At 37.0% G+C, this 24,000-nt stretch overlaps 1 protein-coding gene across 1 annotated transcript in view; it reads left to right on the top strand.

Annotated features, from left to right (window-relative positions):
- Positions 1 to 24,000, top strand: part of LOC135210970 (uncharacterized) — a 55,649-nt gene that overhangs the window by 16,191 nt on the left and 15,458 nt on the right. The window contains exon 3 of the mRNA XM_064243961.1: positions 12,834 to 12,936. Coding sequence (XP_064100031.1) covers positions 12,834 to 12,936 — 103 coding nt within the window. The remainder of the gene's footprint in view (positions 1 to 12,833; positions 12,937 to 24,000) is intronic.

Here is a 24,000-nt window from a genome sequence, read left to right as displayed (position 1 = left end):
CCAAATAGTACTGATGACCACAGAAACATTCATAAAGCACTCAGTATCAAAGACACCAAAGTTACAAACCTCTTAAGAACAGTTTACAGAAGCAGCCACTTTAAGTAGTGAAGTATGCACAAAATGAAGGAAAAACTGCAAGATCAGTAAACATCAAGGAGAGACAAAACCATGATAAAAAGAACTGTCCGTGCAGCCAAGGAAAAGCCTCTATAAACAAATAGGAATTACTAAACACAGAAAGACATGAAACAAGATTTTTCAAGAAGTACAGAGTTTGCCAAGAAATAAAGAACCTTGTACAAAACACACAAAATGCCACTACAGAAAAAGCTACCCAAGAAAACAAATCGTAAAGCACAACAATTGCAAAATACAGCAGCCATGAAACACTAGAAAAAATAACAAAATAAAAAGAAGCCTATAAACAAAACCAAAAATACACCAACAACTCACAGAAAGAATAAAAAATGAACAAATAATCCAGGAAGCTCTTAAGAACAACAAAGGTAACTTGTTGATACAGGACAGAAAACCATAAAAACATCTGCAAGGAGCTAAACCTAACCAACAAAACAAAGAAAGGCAAATAGACAATAAAAACACATAAAAAAACAAGTACTAATGAAGTACAGAAAGATCACAAAGCAAAGTAATTCCCAAGACTCAGCAAGAGTTGTACAGTAAGAAGATATCACAGCTAGAGTTAAAAGATAAAATAGTGCCATGAAGTTCAGCAGAGCCAAGAAATGAAAAATCCCAAGTACAGAACAGACATACCATGAAAATATACTCAAAACGTGCGTGCTCAACGAATAATACTTAGTAATGGAAAATAGAACCCTGTGGCAAAGTCTGGACATAATTACAGGTACTTTGTAACAACACTCATGAAACTAGAGCGCCCAAGAAACACAGGTCACAAAAAGAAAATGGGCCATCATAAGTCCACTAAGCTTGTATGTGGCACCAAAACAATAAAGCAACTACAAACTACATACTACATACTGCATACTACAAAAACAGCATATCAGTTCAACAAGGGATATGACAGTCACTGAGCAGTAACAGCAATTAATCAACAGTGGTCATAAAACACAGACAAGAAAGAGCCTAAAGATACTGAAGGTGTCACTCATCGAGTACAACATATTGCCAATGATGCAATAGTGCTGTATTACTTTGACTGTGACACACCAATATAACAAAGGCCACAGGATACCAAAGAATACGTTCCAAATATCCATGAAGTACTAAGATCATAGTCTAATAAAGGCTACAAAGCACAAATGCAGCAGTTAGGACTACAAAACACGAACGAGCAAATCACAAGCACAAAAGTCTCAATGAAAGACATACAACAACCTTCAGGGCCATTACAGACATAAAACACTCAGCCCATGAAACATCAATGAAATAGTTGAAGCCACTAAACACAATGAAGCAAGTAGCCCAAAAACCTCCCATAAAGCAGCCAGTGATAGAAGCATTACTGAAGGAGTAGGGGCCATGACACATCCACCAAATACCAAACAAAGCAAAAATTAGGACCCAGGACTTCAAAACACAACTAATGTGACCAATAATGAAAAGCAGCACAGGCACATACAATTCCAAAGCAGCATTTGTAAAGCTACCCATCCAAAGCAGAATTGGTAAAGCACTGATGTAACTTTGGTAATAAAGTACCTGTGTAACCAGAAGTCCTATCAACAGAAGTTCATAAAGTAATTTGCAAGGTGAAAATATGCAAATTAATAGCCCCAACTTCAATATTTAGAAAGCTTTCTCTCAGTTTTAGTGAGGCTCCATATCCATGAAAAAATAATGCTAATACTCACAACTCTCTGATGACGAATGGTTTCATAAGTAAAAATCTAAATATCTAACTTCAAATCCTGACTATAATGTCCAATCCCCTACTCTAATGATGCTCCTTATATTACTCTCATTAACAAACCATACTGTGTATGGGTATACAGTGGGACTCTGTATCAGCATTCTCCAGATTCGCAGACTCACACATTCGCGGATTTCTCTCTGGAACATATCCCCCCATTATTCACAGGAAATTCACTTATTCGCGGTATTTTTTATAGCGTAGTCGCTGTTTTGTCCTTGAAGGATTTACCCTCCTTGATGTGTGCCAGCATCCCATGTTGACTTGACTAATATCAAGAAATATCTTTTAGCCTGGTCTTAAACACTATGACACATGATAGAGTATAATGGACTCAAAGACAAGAAGGCATTTGATCTTGTCTTCAGCAAAGCCGTACCCAGTTTTCATAAGTCAAAACTGCAGAAGTAACTATTGTGCATGCATGTCAGCCATCTTGTTTTATCATGGGGCTGGTTAGGAGACCAAGACCCATTTACACCTCTGGTCAACCCATGATTAAGTGTTCACAGCCAGTGCTCCTCATTTTGAAACACAGAGATCTTAATTTTCCTCCAGGAATCATGGAATCTCCAAAATTTGAAAGATAAGTGGTTAATTTTATGGGTTAGTGAAAAATATTTGGATTTAAAACTGTAGAACAAACGTTTGTTTCAAATACAGAAATCGGCGTTTGTTTGGTGTATTACATAATCCTTGCTAGCTCTTGTTATGAAAGCAAGAAGTGTTAAAAATATTTGTCATTCCTTTTCGAAGTGTTTGCTAAATAACTATTATTAATTTATGTAATCTTTTCAGATAATGAAGTCTACAATTTCCTAGGCATTAGCCTACATGAGCTATTAGTCTAGTTGATTCAGAACAAATAATTTTAGACTATAGTAGCTATTGTTTGTAGCTCGTAAACTAAGATTGCATATCTTAAAGTGATTTAAATATCCTTGATTAGGTAGTTACCTAATATTTTGGTGATAAGTGCCTAAAAGTAAGTGAACAGGCTACACAAATACCCTATCAAACTAAATTGTTAGCCTAGACTAGGTAACCTAAGATTAGTCGGAAAGTGGCAACAGGTGCCAGATGAGATAGTTGCCTAAACTGAGGCTACATTTTAAGTGTTGTTTTAGATAACACATAAATTTGAGTATTGAGGTTATAATTCTAATTAGATAATCTAAATTAAGTATTGAAGTTTTAGTTCTAATTCGATACTCTAGGTTAACTCTAGAGTAAGTATTTATTTATAAGCTAAAATGTTTATTTATAAACTAATATAACCTAACATAAAGGTTAGTATTGATGGAATAGTCTTTATATAGTCTAAGTTATCTGTAATGCAGCATACTAAAAGTATTCTAAGCTTAGAAAATATTTCTTGGCTATGACTCGGTAGCCTAGCCTGTATGTAAGTTTACAAACCAGTATATTAAAAGTTTCAAAAATGACTGGGCTCAGTAAAAAGTAACTTGGTTTATGGTTGTGTAGACTAAACTAAACGATAAGGCTACACATTAAAGTCTTGTCTGTAATAAGTAGTAGATTAACTAGATTAGATAGGAATTACTTTTAAAATTGAATATCCTCCTATCAACCTAGAAACAATATGACTGGGATATATGTTAAAACAATGAATGTAGTATATATAAGAGGTTTTATTTATCTCTAATGTAAGCAGTAGCTTATATTAACTGAGAACCCTCAAACATATCCATTATATTTACTTAATATAAATTATACCAGAGTTACTAACCTAAACCATATGGAAAAGTGGCTTGAGTTAGGGTAACAGGTTAGTCATAAATTGACTTGAGTGGTATTGGTTGTTTTTATAATTAAAAACTTAACATAGTCAATTCAAAAGTGCTAAGTTTAAGTAATACAGACATAAACAAGTCGTCAAAGTTAATTTGAACCTCAAATGGTTTGAGTTAACATACACAGATATTGGTAGTTCTATGTATTAACTCTGCGTCGAGTATTTTCTGTAGTATTTGTGTTGCTTACCAAGATTTCAGCGGTATTTTTGGGGGGGTCGACTGTAACCCCCAGGGGCTAGTAACAAACATAGCAAAATACATTTGACACCCCAATCGCTAGTAGCTTCTGTATTCATATGACCTTCCCTTGCAGTTCGTGTGGAGTTCTTGTGTAGAATCGCCTAGATATTTAAAAGAATGTACTACACATGTACACTTGTAGTCAAATTGACCCATAAAATTATATCTACTATCAATAAATATTTACATGTGTCCATCATTTAAAAGATCATTTATACTAATTAAATTTCTAATAACAACTTTGTTTTTTCACTACAGGACTATGTTCAGGCATGACCCTCAATTAAAGTCTTCCATAGCAGGTTGCTCGATACAGTTTTTGCCAGTGGGCACGGCCCATACCACCTGCCATAGACATAGTCCTTGTAATGATCATGATAAAAAAATTTTCTGGTCGCCTGATATGTGCGAAATTTGTAGCATGTTCTTGGCAGCAAGCTTTAAGGATAAAACTGCCTGTTTTAGGCTATCTCGATGGTTCCTAAGGTTTAGCAAAGGTGAGGAGGGGGAACAGTATATTTATCTGGCAGAATTCCAGCATCATATACTTAACCCCTTCTCTGAAGATCCATACTCGGGCCAAAACCCAGCAATATCAAACCCCACTATTCCCCAGGTGTATCCTGTGGAGGAAATAGATGAACCCTCACTTGGAGGGGAATTGATTAAGGATTTTCAGGTAGATATTGATACCGAAAGATCCTTGCTGAGCCCAGAAGGATCAGGGACACAAATTTCAAATAGCTATGGGGAAAACATTATGGAAGTAAATCAATCTCCCATGTAGCTTTCAGAGGCTGATCAGGATCCTTCCCCTAAAATGGATATAAGGATCTACCTGAACCCAATGGAAATGGCAACAATTTCAGAGGGTTTTAGTAATTCACCCAGGACTTCTGCCCCCTGGGGAACAGGCAGCTGTAGCTCAGCTGTAGAAAGTCAGGTTACACAAGCTTCCTCAAAATGGATCCACATTTTGTGATATTTGATAAGTTCCGTAAGGAAATAATGAGTAACATCAAAGATGCCTTTGTCATTGAACAGCAACAGATAATGGACAAACTGCATGTTTCTGAACAAGAAATTAAAGAAATCAAATCAGTAATGAGTACACCAAAATGTAAACGTCTTACATCTTGCAACAGAATAGGGAGAGTTGAAACCAAATCTGCATAAACAAAGAGTTAAGAGTACAAACCTAACCGGAACCAACAAAATGTCCAGTTCGGGTTATGAGTCTTACGACCAAAATGTAACAGGGAATCAAAAATCCCACTGATGCTGATAATCCTTGGCAAGATGCCTCAGTGTGCATTTTCTCTCCAGATCGTAAGTATCTTATTAATGAGAGAAAGACCATGATAGAAGTAGAACACGTTGAGTTTAGAGAAAAGGCAGCATTTTCTAATACAGAATGGCGCCTGATACCACCTGCGCCAGACATGGAGAAACCTCAAAAGGACTCTACTCTCTTACCTGGGAATATTGCATTAAAAGCTGTAGACGACCCTCTTTACCAGGTAAATGGGAAATGGATCTATACTTACATTATGAACAAAACTCAGGTTGCTCATCATGTACCATCAGCCTTCTGCCCCTTTATATTTAAAATAATAAACCATGTGAAGGAACATTCTCAAAATTATGTAAAAACCAGAAAGCATGAACCATTGACAGAACTAAAACCATTTGCTTCAGTTATCCCAGTTTCAAAAAACTGCGTTGAGGAATGGGCAACGCTTCAACTTCCTTTTGATAGGAAAAAGCTCCCCCTAGATATTGCAACTCAGCAGTTTGGTACCCCGATGAGAAAGATATCAGAGGGGACATCAGCATCAGATTTTCGTGGTAGGCCCCACCTCCTTAGTGTCTTAACCTCTTCCTCGTTGTTAGAAGTTCCACAAAAAGGCTTCCAGAAGAGTCCAGGACAATTTTTGCAGCGGTGGCTAAGAGCCTTATGAGAACATTATGGGAAGCACTCTATGACTTTTTAGAATGGCGCATGAAAGCGTGTATGGAGGTATTGGAAACTTTCAATAAGTCTCTTCCCAATGTGACTGCCTTATTAGTCATGCCTTCTGTCGGAATCTGTTTGAGGAGTATAGTGGAAGAGCAAGCACATCATCAAAATTGCACTATGGTCTTTGTATGCTGGGAAAAGATTTCAGGAAACAAAAAACCAGGAATTTTCCTATCACTTCCAATAGCTCTCCTCATCAGCAGGTAGGTAGATAGAAGGGAGAACTCCCTCAAAAGGGACAACAACCTACTCAGCAGAATATGCATCCTTTTCACATAGTCCAAAAATCTTCTTATAAAGGAAAAGGGAAAGCAACACTTATAATGCCCATCAAGGGCAAAGGTAGAGGAAGAGGATGATACCAATAGGAATTGTTTGATTGGGGGTCAGCTTCAGAGATATCACGAGGAATGAAAGTCTTCTCCTTGGGGGCACACCATTATTCTCAATGGACTGGAGTGGAAATGGTCTCATCCCCCCAACCTCTGAAAGGGTTCTTTCAAAAGCCAGACCCCTCGCTGGAAGATTACATGCAGAAGGCCCTTTTAATAGGAGCCATAGAGACACATTCTTACATTCGTCACCAAACACGTCTTGTTAGTGTTCCCAACAAGGATTCTTCAGAACAAAGAGTGATCCCCTACCTATCAACATTGAACAAACTCATTGTTTGCCAAAAGTTTCGAATGACTACCATTGCCCAAGTACATTCTGTCATTCCAAAAGGGACCTGGACAGTTTCTATAGATGTGAAAGATGCATATTGGCACGTCCCTATTGCTGTTCCCTTCTGCCCCTTCCTGGGGTTCTGGATAGGATATGTACAGATTCAAGGTCACGTCTTTTGGACTAAACATTGCCCCAAGAATCTTTACAAAATTGGTGATGGTACTTGTCCGAGAACTAAGGAAAGAAGGAATACATCTAATATCTTATTAAAACGACTGGTTAGTCTGGGGGACTACAAGAGAAAATTGCTTGGAAAACCTAAGAGTAGAAGTCAACAGACTCCAGTGGCTGGGAATATGTTGGGATACTGTTCACAGCCTTTTGTATCTTCCCCTCAAAACACAGAACAGAATAATAAAAAACCTCTAAAGGTTCCTGACACAGATCAATGTTTCCATGCAGCAGTTGGAACATGTGATGGGTCTCCTATAGTTTGCATCAGTAACAGATTGAATACTCAGATTGCAACTAAAAGATGTGAAAAAAATATTGGCTGTCACATGCATGGAAAAAGATGCAAGACAAATCTCACAAAATGCATGAGAAAGTTGGAGAGATACTTCGGCCATAGACCCAGAAGGAATCTCTGGCAAAACAGGTCACCCTGACTCCTCCATCTGTAAAAGGGACAATACACACAGATGCCTCGTTGACAGGTTGGGGAGGCCATTGGGAAGATCGTCAGGTGGCTCCTGGAGGAGTCAGGGTGACCTGTTTTGCCAGAGATTCCTTCCGGGTCCATAGCCAGCTACCCTAAAGAATTGTCATATCAATTTCCTAGAGCTGACGGATGTTTTTTTGTCTCTAGAAACTCAAACCTCTGGAAAAGACACACATTCTGTTGATCCTAGACAACACAACTACAATGTCATGCATCAAGAAATAGGGATCACACTCACCTCCTCTCAATATGTTGATGTTAGCCATCCTTTGGATGACACAAACAAAGACGTGGCACTTGTCTGCAATTCACCTTAAAGGGTCTCTCAGTGTAATATCAGACTCTTTGTCAAGGAAGACGACAGCCTCAACAGAGTGGACATTGGACAAACCACTCTTTTCAAACAATAAACAACCTACTTCCACAACTGGAAGTGGACCTGTTTGCCACATACGAGAATCACAAACTCCCAGTATATGTGTCCCCGAATTTGGACAGTCAAGCAACAGCAAGAGATGCCATCTTACAAGACTGGAACAAATGGAAGACGATATATCTTGTTCCTCCATTGTCCCATATTTCGCAGGTTTTAAACATACTCCTAACCTTCAAAGAAACAGCTTACCTCATAGCCCCAAATTGGCCAAACAGGCTTGGTTCCTATTACTTCAACAATAGACGAAGTAGTCAATTCCACTACCGTCTGCTGTACTATCCCAGAAAGTATGAGGGAAAGTCGTTTACACATCCTGGTTTTTAAACCGAGACCTTCATGTGTGGATTTTTTAAACATAATCTACCGTGAAAACTACTCTCCCAATACTGCTAGGTACCTAGTGCAAAAACTACAGACATCATCTACCTAGCAATACCAGTTCGTATGGAAAATATGGTTAGATTATATCCATACTGAGAGCCCAGTTGAGATTTCTATAGAAACACTTCTGAATTTTCTATATATCTTTTTGAAGACAAATATCTTGCAGTTACAACAATTATGGCATACAAGGCTACATTAACTTAACCCTTGCTTTATGGATTTGGCATTGATTCCAGCATAGAAGTTGTCACTTCCCTTCTGCAGTCCTTTTCTCTACAAAGACTGCTCCCGAAAGACTTCCAATTACTTGGTCCCTGAATAAGGTACTTTAACTTTTATATACTACTCAATTCAATGAACCTAATACTAACACAACTGGCATGCTTCAAAAAGCGATCTTCCTGGTAGCATTAGCATCAGGAGCCCATATGAAATTGGGCTCTCTTAGACAGAGACATATCACACATACTACTGATAATCAGTTATTATTGTCCCCTGGTCCATCATCCCTGACCAAGAATGAAAATCTCCTATTCTTAAAAAAAGACAGGTTATAGCAAACATCTCAGAAAGTCCGATTTTGCTACATCCTAGCACGAACAAACCACTCTCTCTACAAAGGCTAAGAATAATTGTAGTGTCCCGTCATTAAAAAGGCTAACCCACATTCCTTCAGTTCCTAGATCACATGCTATTAGGAAAGTAAGTACATCATTGGCCTTCTTCCGAAATGTATCTTTCGAAGAGTTCTCTAAATGTACTGGGTGGTCATCAGAGTCAGTATTCTTAAAACACTACTGCCATGAGCTGGAACAAATTCGACTGCACTGTGTATCAGTAGGTGATATGGTTAGTCCTGACCCCATAGGTGCCACGACAGAAAACCAAGGGTCTCCTTAATGGGTGCGTATGTTGACTATAGCTGTGGAAGGTGCATCAAGATTGCAACCATACCCAGCATGCTTAGGTAAGTCACCATAGAACTTTACACTAAAAGTGTATCTAATCATTTAGTTCCATTCTCTCCTTTTTACTGAAACTAGTGGCTTGACCTCAGACCAGAGATGATATGGTTTTAATTTTGAGATACTTGGGGTGTAAATTTTGGGAGCTTATGTTTTTTGTCACCTGACAATTTCTTTGTAATACTCCTTTGAGGACGAAACAGTGACTACGCTATCAAAAAACAGGTTTTGACATAGGAAAAACCTATTTTTGGAAGTTGCTGTTAAGTCCTCAAAACTCTCCCACTTCCCTGACGAAAAGCCATGGGATTAGGGTAAAGGGTCATCCTGCGATGACCAACAGAAAGGAATGGTTCTTGGTCTCTTAACCTGCCTGATCATAAAACAAGATGGCCGATGCACATGCACTATAGTCACCTCTGCAGTTTTGACGTAGGAAAACTGGTTATAGCTTCTCTGAAGGCAAGATAAAATGCCTTCTTGTCTTTGAGTCCATTATACTCTATCACGTGTCATAGTGTTTATCATTATGGCTTAATACCCGGCTACAAGATCAGGCTCAAAGATTATTTCTATGATATTAGTTTAGTCCCCATGGGGCCCTGGCACACACCATGGAGGGTAAATCCTTTGATGACTCAACAGCGACTACCAAAAATAGGTTTTTCCTAAGGCAAAACCGGTTTTTTCTATGGGAAATATCCATAAATTCCTATTTTTTTTTTATTAATTTTATTATAATACACATTTTTTGTGATAAAACTAATAAAAAACCCAGGTATAAAATTTTTAGTGGGTTTTTCTTGAGTTTTAACTAACAAAATAGGCCATTTTAAGCATTTTTATAGGGGTTCCAGCTATTCACGGGTTCTAACTATTCATGAGTAGTCTGGCATGCATCACCCACGAATACAGAGGACCACTGTACATGAAAATATTGTACAGAATTAAGAAAAGAATATTCAAGAATGCATGAAAATATTGTACAGAATTAAGAAAAGAATATTCAAGTATGCATGAAAATATTGTACAGAATTAAGAAAAGAATATTCAAGAATGCATGAAAATATTGTACAGAATTAAGAAAAGAATATTCAAGAATGCATGAAAATATTGTGCAGAATTAGGAAAAGAATATTCAAGAATGCATGAAAATATTGTACAGAATTAAGAAAAGAATATTCAAGAATGCATGAAAATATTTGTACAGAATTAGAAAAGAATATTCCAAGAATGCATGAAAATATTGTACAGAATTAAGAAAAGAATATTCAAATATGCATGAAAATGTTGTACAGAATTAAGAAAAGAATATTCAAGAATGCATGAAAATATTGTACAGAATTAAGAAAAGAGTATTCAAATATGCATGAAAATATTGTACAGAATTAAGAAAAGAATATTCAAGAATGCATGAAAATATTGTACAGAATTAAGAAAAGAATATTCAAGAATGCATGAAAATATTGTACAGAATTAAGAAAAGATTATTCAAATATGCATGAAAATATTGTACAGAATTAAGAAAAGAATATTCAAAAATGCATGAAAATATTGTACAGAATTAAGAAAAGAATATTCAAGAATGCATGAAAATATTGTACAGAATTAAGAAAAGAATATTCAAGAATGCATGAAAATATTGTACAGAATTAAGAAAAGAATATTCAAATATGCATGAAAATATTGTACAGAATTAAGAAAAGAATATTCAAATATGCATGAAAATATTGTACAGAATTAAGAAAAGAATATTCAAGACTGATGCAAAAATATTGTACGAATTAAGAAAAGAAATATTCAAAATATGCATTGAAAATATGCTGTACGAATTAAGAAAAGAATATTCAAGTATGCATGAAAATATTGTACAGAATTAAGGAAAACAATATTCAAGAATGCATGAAAATATTGTACAGAATTAAGAAAAGAATATCAAATATGCAAAATATTGTCACAATTAAGAAAAGAATATTCAAGAACACTTGACAGAAAAATATTGTCAGAATTAAGAAAAGAATATTCAAGTGCAAGTACTTCATGCTACAGAATTAAGAAAAGAAATATTCAAGAATGCTGAAAATATTGTAAGAATTAAGAAAAGAATTATTCAAAGAAGGCATGTGAAAATATTGTACAGAATTAAGAAAAAGAAAAAAATATTCAAAGTATGCAATGAACATAATTGTACAGAAATTAAGAAAAGAATTATTAAAGATGCTTTGAAAATAAAAAAATTGTACAGAATTAAGAAAAAGAAAATTATTCATATTGCAATGAAAATATTGTTACAAAATTAAGGAAAAAGAATATTCAAGAATTGCTTGAAAAATATTGTACAAAAGATTAAGAGATTAATTCAATATTGCATTGAAAATTTGTACGACTTAAGAAAAATACAAGCTAGAGTCACTGTGGCCCTAAAGCAATTGAAATATTTGTGAAAACTAATTGCAGGGTTTCTCATGAGTTTGGGTAGACCAATTGAGAGAGAAAGAGAGGAGGGGGGGGAGGTGCTCAGAAAAGATAAGCAGAAAATCACACATCACAACACACATGTTCATACTGTATAACAGCCTAAAGGTTTCAATGAAATATCTTTACATTCTTGATATTCGTTTCTTTCTCAACAGCTCCCAGCCATGACACAGGTAACCTAACCAGATTAGGGCTAATCCCCCCCTCTTCAGGGTAGAGGGCTGAAACTCTAAATGCATATAAAATTCTTTTTAAATATTTATTATCGGTTTCTGGTATCATAAAGTAGTTTAGTGGCATGTACTTTGTAGCCCTAAACCTCCTTATCATAGGGCATAAGCTAGATTCAATCCTAAAAATAAAGGTCTATAAACCGAATAAATTTTTTAAAAATTCACACTTAACTTCAATACTTTAAAAAAAAATTTATCAGTAACAAAACTACTTTCCACTTTAGACACAGGGCTGTAGTCTGCCTAAACCACCTAACGCTAGGGCTGAAGTTGGCCTGCAAATGAAACTATCGATGAAATTTGCCTAATTATATTAAAACAAGCTTTCAACATTTCATTCAATGAAGGAGTACACTGTTTTATGTCTTCAATGAAAATTTCTAACAAAGTACAAAATTCTAGAAGTGTTCTACGAAAAGCATAGTAACTAAGCACATCAGAGACGTCAGCAATACAATAACTGAAAGCAATACACCACATTAGAACTAAACATGGGTGATACTTGGTATATGGTGTAGCAATTCAGCAATATTTTCATCAATTCAAATGTATGTAAGAGTAAGTGAACGTCTCTCCAGTTAAGCGAAATTTGTGGATGATTTTTTGCTAAAACAGTTGTATAGTAAAATGTATTTTCTTTGGGGAGTTAGTAAATGCCTCCCCGGCTTAGCAACACTTCGGGATTTTTATCTAAACTGTGATTCATTTCATAAACCACAAATGTGCACTAGATAGAGGATGGGTTCAACCACAATCGGTAATATACTGTACCTGTATAGGTATAATTTGGCAAGTTCATTTCTGGGCTGGGATTGCTAAAGGAAATTTTCAATATAAATTAAAGATACTATACATCTACTCTCGCATAACAGGGGAACTTGTAATCTATTGAGCAAAGTATCAGAAAAGTACAAAATAACTAATTCATAAATACAAGAGCACTAACTTTTCTTCATTTTTCACCACTCAGGTGGAGGTCTGCCGTAATATGCACAGAAATAGTCATCAGCGAACAAGGATGCACGAGACTCTCACCACATGCGCTACACAGCTCAACATTACCCTTCCTACTGGTATGTCTTTCTCACAAAGAATTTTAATTCATTATTATTTTAAAGCCTTTTTTAAAATATGCTTTGAATTGATGAACACCATGACTCATTAGTTCATCTCAGCCAAAATAATTTTTTAATGCTTGCTTCCTGCATACAAACCATTGTATTGCTAGAGATCCTCTCAAAAAAGGTATAAATAGTACTATCTCCAAATCTCTCATAGCTCCTATGAAGATTCACTCTTGGACTGTTGTCTGTACAACCAGTTTAGGGTAGGAGAAAGACCTACATGAAATTGATGTTTTAGTACAAAATGTGGCATTTGTTTTGCAACAATATCTTTGCAAAATACTATAAATGACTAGCATAGAACTGGATATTTACTCATAAAAGAAGGTGACTGAATTGAAGTCCAGTTTTCCAACAAAAAAGACAAGGTCAATTAAGAAGCACTAATACATAAAGCACTTGATTATTTACACTTAACTTACTCAGTGATGTAGATGTAGACCAATCAGAATTTAGGTTGTGAGTTTTGAATTGCTAGCTTGGTATGATCTGATCAACAGATGATTAGGTAAGAAGAATAATGTAAGACGAAAATGAAATGAGGAGAGATACATTGGAAATTCAAAACTTGAATGTATCTGGATTCAAACAATTCAGAACATGAACGGGTCATTTAAATGTTTTTTCCCCAACCTCAAAAATTTTAACCACAAACAGGATGCTGAAACTTGTTTGGCTCAAGATGTGACCATGAGTTGCTGAATGTACACTATACACCAGTGACTCAGCCTCAGTCTCTCAATAGGTCTACTGTTGAATAGACATCTCCAAACTGTGTTCTTTGTAAATACATCATTGTTTGAAATTTTTTATTTTCATTTTGAAAGTATACAAAACTGTATGTATTGTAATTTCCATGGCCCCTAAAAGATGGCAGCAATATTATTAAAGCTAGGCAGAACTCCATTTATGTTACAACTGAGGTACCAAGAAAAATATGAGCAAGATACAAAAATGGCACATTGTCCGCTCTCATGGAAGAATACAGAATGGCCAAGTAACTAGTAAAAAGTTTTTTAAAATGAAGGAGCAATTAAAGGTGCTAATCTTTGTGCTAATGTTGCAAAGATTTCAATGCATTATCAAATCAGAGAGGGTCAATTACTGAAGTAGAAAGTTACTGTTATTCTGGATTTACCAGATATAATCAGCAGAAAATAGTGTTTCTAAGGCAATCATATGCAAAACCCAAGGATGATACATGGAGATTTGTCGATAAACATCCATGAAACTAGTGTTCATACAAGTAGTGACTGTGATTTTTAAGCACCAAGGGGTGATTAGAACAATTTCATAAGAGAAGTGGCACTCATAGTAAGCGCTGGGAAGACTGGGGAAGACTGAGAGTGCCTAAAAGATTCTGTAGAAGCCTCATGATGGAAATTAAAAAATAAGTAAGGGACAAATGTTTCGTCCCCTACCAGATGGTAATTTGCAATGAGACTGGACCCTTGCGGAAAGACACCAAACAGGACATATATAACAGAGGATGAGACAAAAATTCAAGGACACAAGCCCTTTACTACTTTACTAGTTTATCATATGGAAAATCCCTGCCTTCAAGAAACATAACATTATCAAGCACTATTTAAATGTAATATGGAATGGATCCATGAAGTGTTTACTCTCAAGGTGAAGAAATAATAATAATAATAATAATAATAATAATAATAATAATAATAATAATAATAATAATAATAATAATAATAATATAATAATAATAATATGAAAGTAGGAGACCCTCTCTCAAACATGTTTTGTTAAAGAGGATGGCAGCATCAGTGGTTAATTTTATATATGGTCTTGTAGCAGAATCCCAAACTAAAAAAAACATAAGCGAGCAAGACCTCCCCACATTATGTTATCCACTCCTGGCTTACAAATTTCCCCCAGCCACACTTTCCCCTTAACGTTACTTAAATTACTAACAGGACACTTGGTTCAGTAAGGCAAAAAACACAATCTCTAACACATTTACTCACCAGGAAACTTGACACAATCAGGGCGAGACGCTGTGCTGTCCACTGGATTCAGTCGCTGAGACACAACAACCGCTGAATAACCTAACACCAAAAACCAAACAAGCACCAAAACCACACAACAACTCAAAATAGCACAACAAATCACTACACAAACAACACCTACGACACAAAAACTTCACACAGCTCAACAAACACCCCAACTCTAACACAAACAAACACCAACCAATATCGAGACTAAAAAACAACTCAAAACACAACAAACCAACAAAACAAACAACCACCAATCAACACCAAGATTTACACAACAACTCACAACCAGAACAATTCACAAATCAAACACAAAAGAAACTCAGACGCTCAACAACCTTCAGACGGGTACAAGCACAACAAACTTAATTACATAACATCAAAACAATCCAGAAAACACACAACAGCAACTCACTACCTCTGTCCCAAAAACTGCCAAATCACAGACTCTGGTCAAAGACTGACTGACCTTGAAACCGTGCCACCAGACAACCCAGACAATCGCCCAACAAGCAAACCAGTTGTTAACTATCCATCTACCACTCACGCTCTCTCTCTCTCTCTTGATAGCTCGCTCACTCACACTCTCCAGAAAAACACATACTTACACACTACCATACAGCAACACCAAACATGAACACGACATATCAAATATACAAAATCATTTAAACTCTCAATTATTCCTGACAACTACAAACAACCCAACAACTCTTTCGCTTACTTTCTCTCTCTCTCTCTCACGCAACCCTCGAAGATGTGTCAAATGTAACTACTATATCACTTCTTTATATAACTCCCCCATTACATTTGACAACGTCTCCTTACACTCACAACACCCACAATAAATTGACTTTCGCAACACCCAAGGATGCTCAGATGCAGGCCCCCTGGATCTTGTTTGAGGACCCTCATACACTCTCTCAGTTACATCGCCATTCACTTCTTCCAAACCACTTTCATTCAGTTTATCATTACCTCTTTCACAACTATCCTTCCAAATCTCATTCACTACCTCATTTACACCTTCTAGGTCTGGTCCCAATATCTCCCTTATTTCTGTTACCAAACCACTCAGTTCATCCATACTTCTGTAAACCTCTTGCAAAGATTCATCCATACAATCAACTACTTCCTTACTACTCTGTTCCCTTCCCACTGAAATCTCACTTATCTCTGTCAGTTCAAACCCGCACACACTATAAGTATCATTCATTCCCTCAAAGTCAACTGTATTACACGCCTTATCAACCGTTTGTACTTTAACACTAATACCCTTATCATGCAGTACACGCTTCTTCCTTCCATTCCCTATCTCTACACTCTTCCACTTTCTTCCATACTCCACCAACATTAACTGTCGATCTCCCAGACCCATTTGTTCACTGACACTCAGCTCATACTTGTTAATTCTCAACCATTCAATTATCACATTCTCCCAAACATACTGTGGTACATCCCTCCACCCACGGAGCTGAATAGTGTGCCCTAACCTCATCCATACCCCCAACTACTCGCAACTTCCCCAAAACATAACTCATTCCACTCGGTCCCACTTCCAAAATCTCAAAACGCCTTTCAAATTTCTCCCTTTCCTTATTCACATTCATTCTTCCTATCTCAGCCACCTCTTTCAATACTTAATCCCCAATCTTAAAACTTTCAAACTTTTCACTCGCTTTCTTCCACAAATCCTAATCACTCTCTGACAAACCCAACTGTGGCCTAATAATCCTTTAAAAATTCAACACATACTTACCAGGAGACATACCTATACTCTTCTGCAGTGTGGTGTTGTATACCCACACTGCACGTCCTACATACATTTCCCAATCATTGTCAAATTTACTCATCATTCACAAAATCTGTCATCGTTTTAACAGTCCTTTCAGCCAAACCATTTGCACTGGGCATATACTGAGTAGAATACACATGCACAATACCCCATTCTTTCAACATTTTTTCACACTCCCATCCCACAAACTCAGGTCCATTATCGCTCAACATTTTCGCAGGCTTATACACACACACACACACACACATTGGCATCATCACTTGCCCCACCATTCATGCAAAAGCAACAGTTCCACTCCTCTTATCTTTGACGGGGACCACATAGGCAAATTTACTCATGTGATCCACCATCATAATAGCTGGCCGATGTTCATAATCTGGTTAAGGAAAAGTCTTCTAAAATTATTAATTTATTCATATGATAACTAAAAGTGGCGCACAGTCGCCGTAGAGTTTACGAATCCTAGTCTGGAACCAATCCTGATTTCCAGACTACAATTTGTAAACTCTACGGCGACCATAAGCCACTTTTAGTTTGCATATGAATAAATTAATATTTTTAGAAGGCTTTTCCTATACCAGAATATGAACATCGGCCACTTATTAGCAAATATCAGCCCTGATGAGAAGAAAATAATAAGAATTGAAAATACCATATATAAAATTAATTCCACTGATGCTGCCATCCTCTTTAACAAAATAATAATAATAATGAATAATATATAATTAATAATAAAATAATAATAATAAATAATAATAATAAAATATAATAATAATATAATAATAATAATATCAACCAATGCATCTTATGTTCATGGACGACATCAAGCTGTATGGTAAGAGCATCAAGGAAATAGATACCCTAATCCAGACTGTAAGGATTGTATCTGGGGACATCAGGATGGAGTTTGGAATAGAAAAATGCGCCTTAGTCAACATACAAAAGGGCAAAGTAACGAGAATTGAAGGGATAAAGCTACCAGATGGGAGCAACATCAAACACATAGATGAGACAGGATACAAATACCTGGGAATAATGGAAGGAGGTGATATAAAACACCAAGAGATGAAGGACATGATCAGGAAAGAATAATGCAAGAGGCTGATAATTAAACACCCAAGAGATGAAGGACATGATCAGAATAAGAATATATGCAGAGACTCAAGGCGATACTCAAGTCAAAACTCAACGCCGGAAATATGATAAAAGCCATAAACACATGGGCAGTGCCAGTAATCAGATACAGCGCAGGAATAGTGGAATGGACGAAGGCAGAACTCCGCAGCATAGATCAGAAAACCAGGAAACATATGACAATACACAAAGCACTACACCCAAGAGCAAATACGGACAGACTATACATAACACGAAAGAAAGGAGGGAGAGGACTACTAAGTATAGAGGACTGTGTCAACATCGAAAACAGAGCACTGGGGCAATATCTGAAAACGAGTGAAGACGAGTGGCTAAAGAGTGCATGGGAAGAAGGACTAATAAAAGTAGACGAAGACCCAGAAATATACAGAGACAGGAGAATGACAGACAGAACAGAGGACTGGCACAATAAACCAATGCACGGACAATACATGAGACAGACTAAAGAACTAGCCAGCGATGACACATGGCAATGGCTACAGAGGGGAGAGCTAAAGAAGGAAACTGAAGGAATGATAACAGCGGCACAAGATCAGGCCCTAAGAACCAGATATGTTCAAAGAACGATAGACGGAAATGACATCTCTCCCATATGTAGGAAGTGTAATACGAAAAATGAAACCATAAACCACATAGCAAGCGAATGCCCGGCACTTGCACAGAACCAGTACAAAAAGAGGCATGATTCAGTGGCAAAAGCCCTCCACTGGAGCCTGTGCAAGAAACATCAGCTACCTTGCAGTAATAAGTGGTACGAGCACCAACCTGAGGGAGTGATAGAAAACGATCAGGCAAAGATCCTCTGGGACTATGGTATCAGGACGGATAGGGTGATACGTGCAAACAGACCAGACGTGACGTTGATTGACAAAGTCAAGAAGAAAGTATCACTCATTGATGTCGCAATACCATGGGACACCAGAGTTGAAGAGAAAGAGAGGGAAAAAGTGGATAAGTATCAAGATCTGAAAATAGAAATAAGAAGGATATGGGATATGCCAGTGGAAATCGTACCCATAATCATAGGAGCACTAGGCACGATCCCAAGATCCCTGAAAAGGAATCTAGAAAAACTAGAGGCTGAAGTAGCTCCAGGACTCATGCAGAAGAGTGTGATCCTAGAAACGGCACACATAGTAAGGAGAGTGATGGACTCCTAAGGAGGCAGGATGCAACCCGGAACCCCACACTATAAATACCACCCAGTCGAATTGGAGGACTGTGATAGAGCAAAAAAAAAAAAAAAAAAAAAAAATAATAATAATAATAATAATAATAATAATAATAATAATAATAAGGCAGTCTACGGGTTACAACGGGGGTTCCGTTCCTGAAGTACAACATACAACAAAAAACGATGTAAGCCAGAACTCCGTACTAAAAAATTGCTAAAAATGAGAAATAAAGTGATGAAAGCCTTACCTTTAATCCTTTGGTTGTCTTGAAAACTTTCCAATTGAATCACCTAGCTCCTATGAGGTGTGTATCTATGATCTCGTAGAATTTCCTCAAAAATATAAAAATATTCCTCCATCACCATAAGACTAAACGACGTAACCTTGGAACATCCACTGTAGGTACCCCAGAACAAATTTTTTTATGATTACATTTGAAAAGTGGCATAACCTTGAAACGACGTAAGCCATAAACGTGGAACCCAGGGACTGCCTATTATATTCTTTATTTCAGCTGAGGGCCATAGTATACATGAAATGAAGTTAACCCCCATATTTGCGTTCTGCAGATTTGCGGACTCAGCTATTCGCATATTTTTCTTTGGGACCTATCTGAAAATTATTCGTGAGAGGACTTGCCTATTTGCGGATTTTTCTAGGAACCATATCTATAAAAGTATTCGCAGGTCCCCCACTATTCGAGGATGCAAATCTTTTCATAGAGAAATAGTCTGTGTTTTTATATTTTTTACTGTATAATAATAACATTAAATATCACAATAACAATATTAAATCATAAGGGTACTCATTGGTGATGAATGTTAATTATAGATGATGATGATAAATTAGTTGTGCAGTCGAATGAATGACGAAGATAGATTGCACAGCTAATCACAGGAGTTACATCTCCTCTGAGGGTGCTTCTTCACCTTCTTCAGGAGACACCTCATCAGGGGTTTCGGGAGGCTGCATCATAATGAGGTACTTGTACATTGTGACAAAAGTGTTATAATAGGGCTTCATGATATAATTATCAGTGTATTGATAAAATTTGTGGCCCTTTCTTCGTTCTTCTCCCATGTTCTTTACCATTGTCAATATCTGCCTAACTTTCTTGATCAATTTGTTAAGACCAAGAAACTCTTCACAATCCTGGTCAGTTGGTGGGATAGTAAAAAGGGTGGCGAGTTCTTCTCCAAGAATGACCTCCCCGAGTATTTTACCCTGTTCATACTTCTCAATGCAAGTGACTGCACTTTCAGTCATGGGATGCTACTTCTCCATGACTTTTGCCCGCTCTTAACGTAACAATCATGCTTACTTTCTCCTCATTTGTCATTAAGTGTAAGGATCTCTGAAGCTTAGGCTCTTTGCCAGAAACCTTTGGAGAAGCAGAATGTTTAGAGGCCATTTTAATGGGCAATTTCAAAGAAAACTCTTAGTCCGTAGTAGTATATACTGAACACGCAAAACGCTCACAAACATGAGAACATTGAACTGTATTGGGTCAAGTGGGTATAAATTGCACATTGATATTCTACGCTTACTGTACATTTTATGAAATGTTTTGTTTTAAGATGAATTTTAAATATACGCACATACATAAAAGCATTTTAGGATGATAATATATATAAGTACACAGAGCATATGTAAAATATGTAAGACAACAGGAATAGCAGGGTACGTATGTTTCCGTCTACAGCATTTTCATGCATACGTACTAAGTATATTTTCATGACTAAATATGTTTTTTATGATGAAAAAAGATTTATTAATTTTCAAATATTACAGTTTAGATTTTACATCCAAATGATGGAACAAGAATCTTTTAATATATCTATCTGTGATTGTAAGATGTAATCACCAACTGACATAGGTCGAGTGCAGTGTAAACCAAGATCATACTGTAGTAGTAAAAATAGTAATTATTATAATGGTTATGACAGTACAGTCAAGCCCTGGTATTCGCGGGGGATGTGTACCACAACACCCCTTGAACACTAAAATCCTCGAATACTTAAAACCCCTCTAAAATCGATTATGAATACCTATTTGGTAGTTCAAACATCAAATATCACCTCTAAAACGGGTTTTGACGTAGGAAAAACTTGTTTGGTAGTTGCTGTTGAGTCCTCAAAGGATTTACCCTCCTTGGTGTGTGCCAACGCACCACGGTGACTAGACTAATACCAAGAAATATCTTTTAGCCTGGTCTTGTAGCTGGATATTATGCCATAATGATAAAAACTATGACACATGATAGATTATAATGGACTCAAAGACAAGAAGGTATTTTGTCTTGTCTTCAGCAAAGCTATGCCCAGTCTTCCTACATTAAAACAGCAGAAGAAATGACTACATATTGCACGTGCGCATCAGCCAACTTCTTTTATGATTGGGCAGGTTAAAAGGTCAAGAACCATTACTCTATTGGTCAACACAGGATGAACCTTTACCCTAATCCCATGGCTTTTCGTCAGAGAAGTGGAAGGGTTTTGAGGACTTAAAAGCGACTAACAAAAATAGGTTTTTCCTACGTCAAAACCTGTTTTTTGATAGCATAGTCGCAGTTTCATCCTCAAAGGAGCATCACAAAGAAATTGTCAGGTGATAAAAAACATAAGCTTCCAAAATTTACACTCCAAGTATCTCAAAATTAAAACTATATCATCTCTGGTCTGAGGTCAAGCCACTAGTTTCAGTAAAAAGGAGAGAATGGAACTAAATGATTAGATACATTTTAGTGTAAAGTTCTATGGTGACTTACCTAAGCATGCTGGGTATGGTTGCAATCTTGACGCACCTTCCACAGCTATAGTCAACATACACACTCGTTAAGGAGATCCCTTGTTTTCCATGGTAGTGTCTATGGGTTCAGGATTAACCATACCACCTACTGATACACAGTGCAGTCGAATTTGTTCATGGCAGTAGTGTTTTAAGAACATTTACTCTGGTGACCACCCAGTACATTTAGAGACCTCTTCGGAAGATGCATTTCGGAAGAAGGCCAATGATGTACCTACTTTCCTAATATCATGTGATCTAGGAACTGAAGGAATGTGGGGTAGCCTTTTTAATGACGGACACTAAAATTATTCTTAGCCCTTGTAGAGAGAGTGGTTTGTTATTGCTAGGATGTAGAGAAATTGGACTTTCTGAGATGTTTGCCATGACCTCTAGGTTGACCTTAAGTGCCTGAACTGAGCATAATGTTCAGTCTGCTAAATTGATTTTTTTTTAAGAATAGAAATTTCCTCTTTAAAGAGTTTTCATTCTTGGCCAGGAATGATGGACCAGGGGACAATAATAATTTATTATCAGTAGTTTGTGTGATATAACGTACCCGTCTAAGAGAGCCCAATTTAATAATATTGGCTCCTGATGCTAATGCTACCAGGAAGATCGCTTTTTGAAGCATGCCAGTTGTGGTAGTGTTAGGTCCGTTGAATTGAGGAGTATATAAAAGTTAAAGTACCTTATTCAGGGACCAAGTAATTAGAAGTCTTTCGGGAGCAGTCTTTGTAGAGAAAAGGACTGCAGAAGGGAAGTGACAACTTCTATGCTGGAATCAATCGCGAATCCATAAAGCAAGGATTAAGTTAATGCAGCTTTGAAAGCCTTAACTGTTGTAACAGCAAGATATTTGTCTTCAAGAAGGTATATAGAAAATTCAGATGTGTTCCTACAGAAATCTCAATTGTGCTCTCAGTATGGATATAATCTAACCAAATTTTCCATACAAACTGGTATTGCCGGATAGATGATGTCTGTAGTTTTTGCACTAGGTACCTAGCAATATTGGGAGAGTAGTTTTCACGGTAGAGTATGTTTAAAAAATCCACATATGAAGCTCTCGGCTTAAAAACGAGGATGCGTAAACGACTTTCCCTCTTACTTTCTGGGATAGTACAGCAGACGGTAGTGGAATTGACTACTTCGTCTATTTTTGTTGAAGTAATAGGAACCAAGCCTGTTTGGCCAATTTGGGGCTATTAGGAAAGCTGTTTCTTTGAAGGTTAGGAGTTTGTTCAAAACCTTCGAAATATGGGACAATGGAGGAAAAAGATATATCGTCTTCCATTTGTTCCAGTCTTGTAAGATGGCATCTCTTGCTGTTGCTTGACTGTCCAAATTCGGGGACACATATACTGGGAGTTTGTGATTCTCGTATGTGGCAAACAGGTCCACTTCCAGTTGTGGAAGTAGGTTGTTTATTGTTTGAAAAGAGTGGTTGTCCACGTGTACATTCTGTTGAGGCTGACAACTTCCTTGACAAAGATTCTGCTATTACATTGAGAGACCCTTTAAGGTGAATTGCAGACACGTGCCACTTCTTTGTCTGTATCATCTAAAGGATGGCTAACATCAACATATTGAGAGGAGGGGAGCGTGATCCCAATTTCTTGATGCATGACATTGCAGCCGTGTTGTCTAGGACCAACAGAATGTGTGGCTCTTCCAGAGGTTTGAGTTTCTTGAGAGACAAAAAAACAGCCGTCAGCTCTAGGAAATTGATATGACAATTCTTTAGGGTAGCTGACCACCTCCCCGCCACCTGACGATCCTCCCAATGGCCTCCCTAACCTGTCAACGAGGCATCTGTGTGCATTGTCACTTTTACAGATGGACCAGTTTTACCAGAGATTCCCTCCGAATCCATGGCTGAAGTCTCCCCAATTTTCTCATGCATTTTGTGAGATTTGTCTTGTATGTTTTTCCTTGCATGTGACAGCCAAAATTTGTTCACATTTTTCAGTTGCAATCTGAGTATTCGATCTGTCACCGATGCCAACTGCAGCAGACCCATGATACATTCTAACTGCCACCTGGAAATATTGGGCTGTGTCAGGAACCTTTAGAGGTTTTTCCTTATTCTGTT

Source organism: Macrobrachium nipponense, chromosome 4, assembly GCF_015104395.2.
Source record: "Macrobrachium nipponense isolate FS-2020 chromosome 4, ASM1510439v2, whole genome shotgun sequence".
NCBI lineage: Eukaryota > Metazoa > Arthropoda > Malacostraca > Decapoda > Palaemonidae > Macrobrachium > Macrobrachium nipponense.
This window is presented reverse-complemented; position numbering and strand designations above follow the sequence as displayed.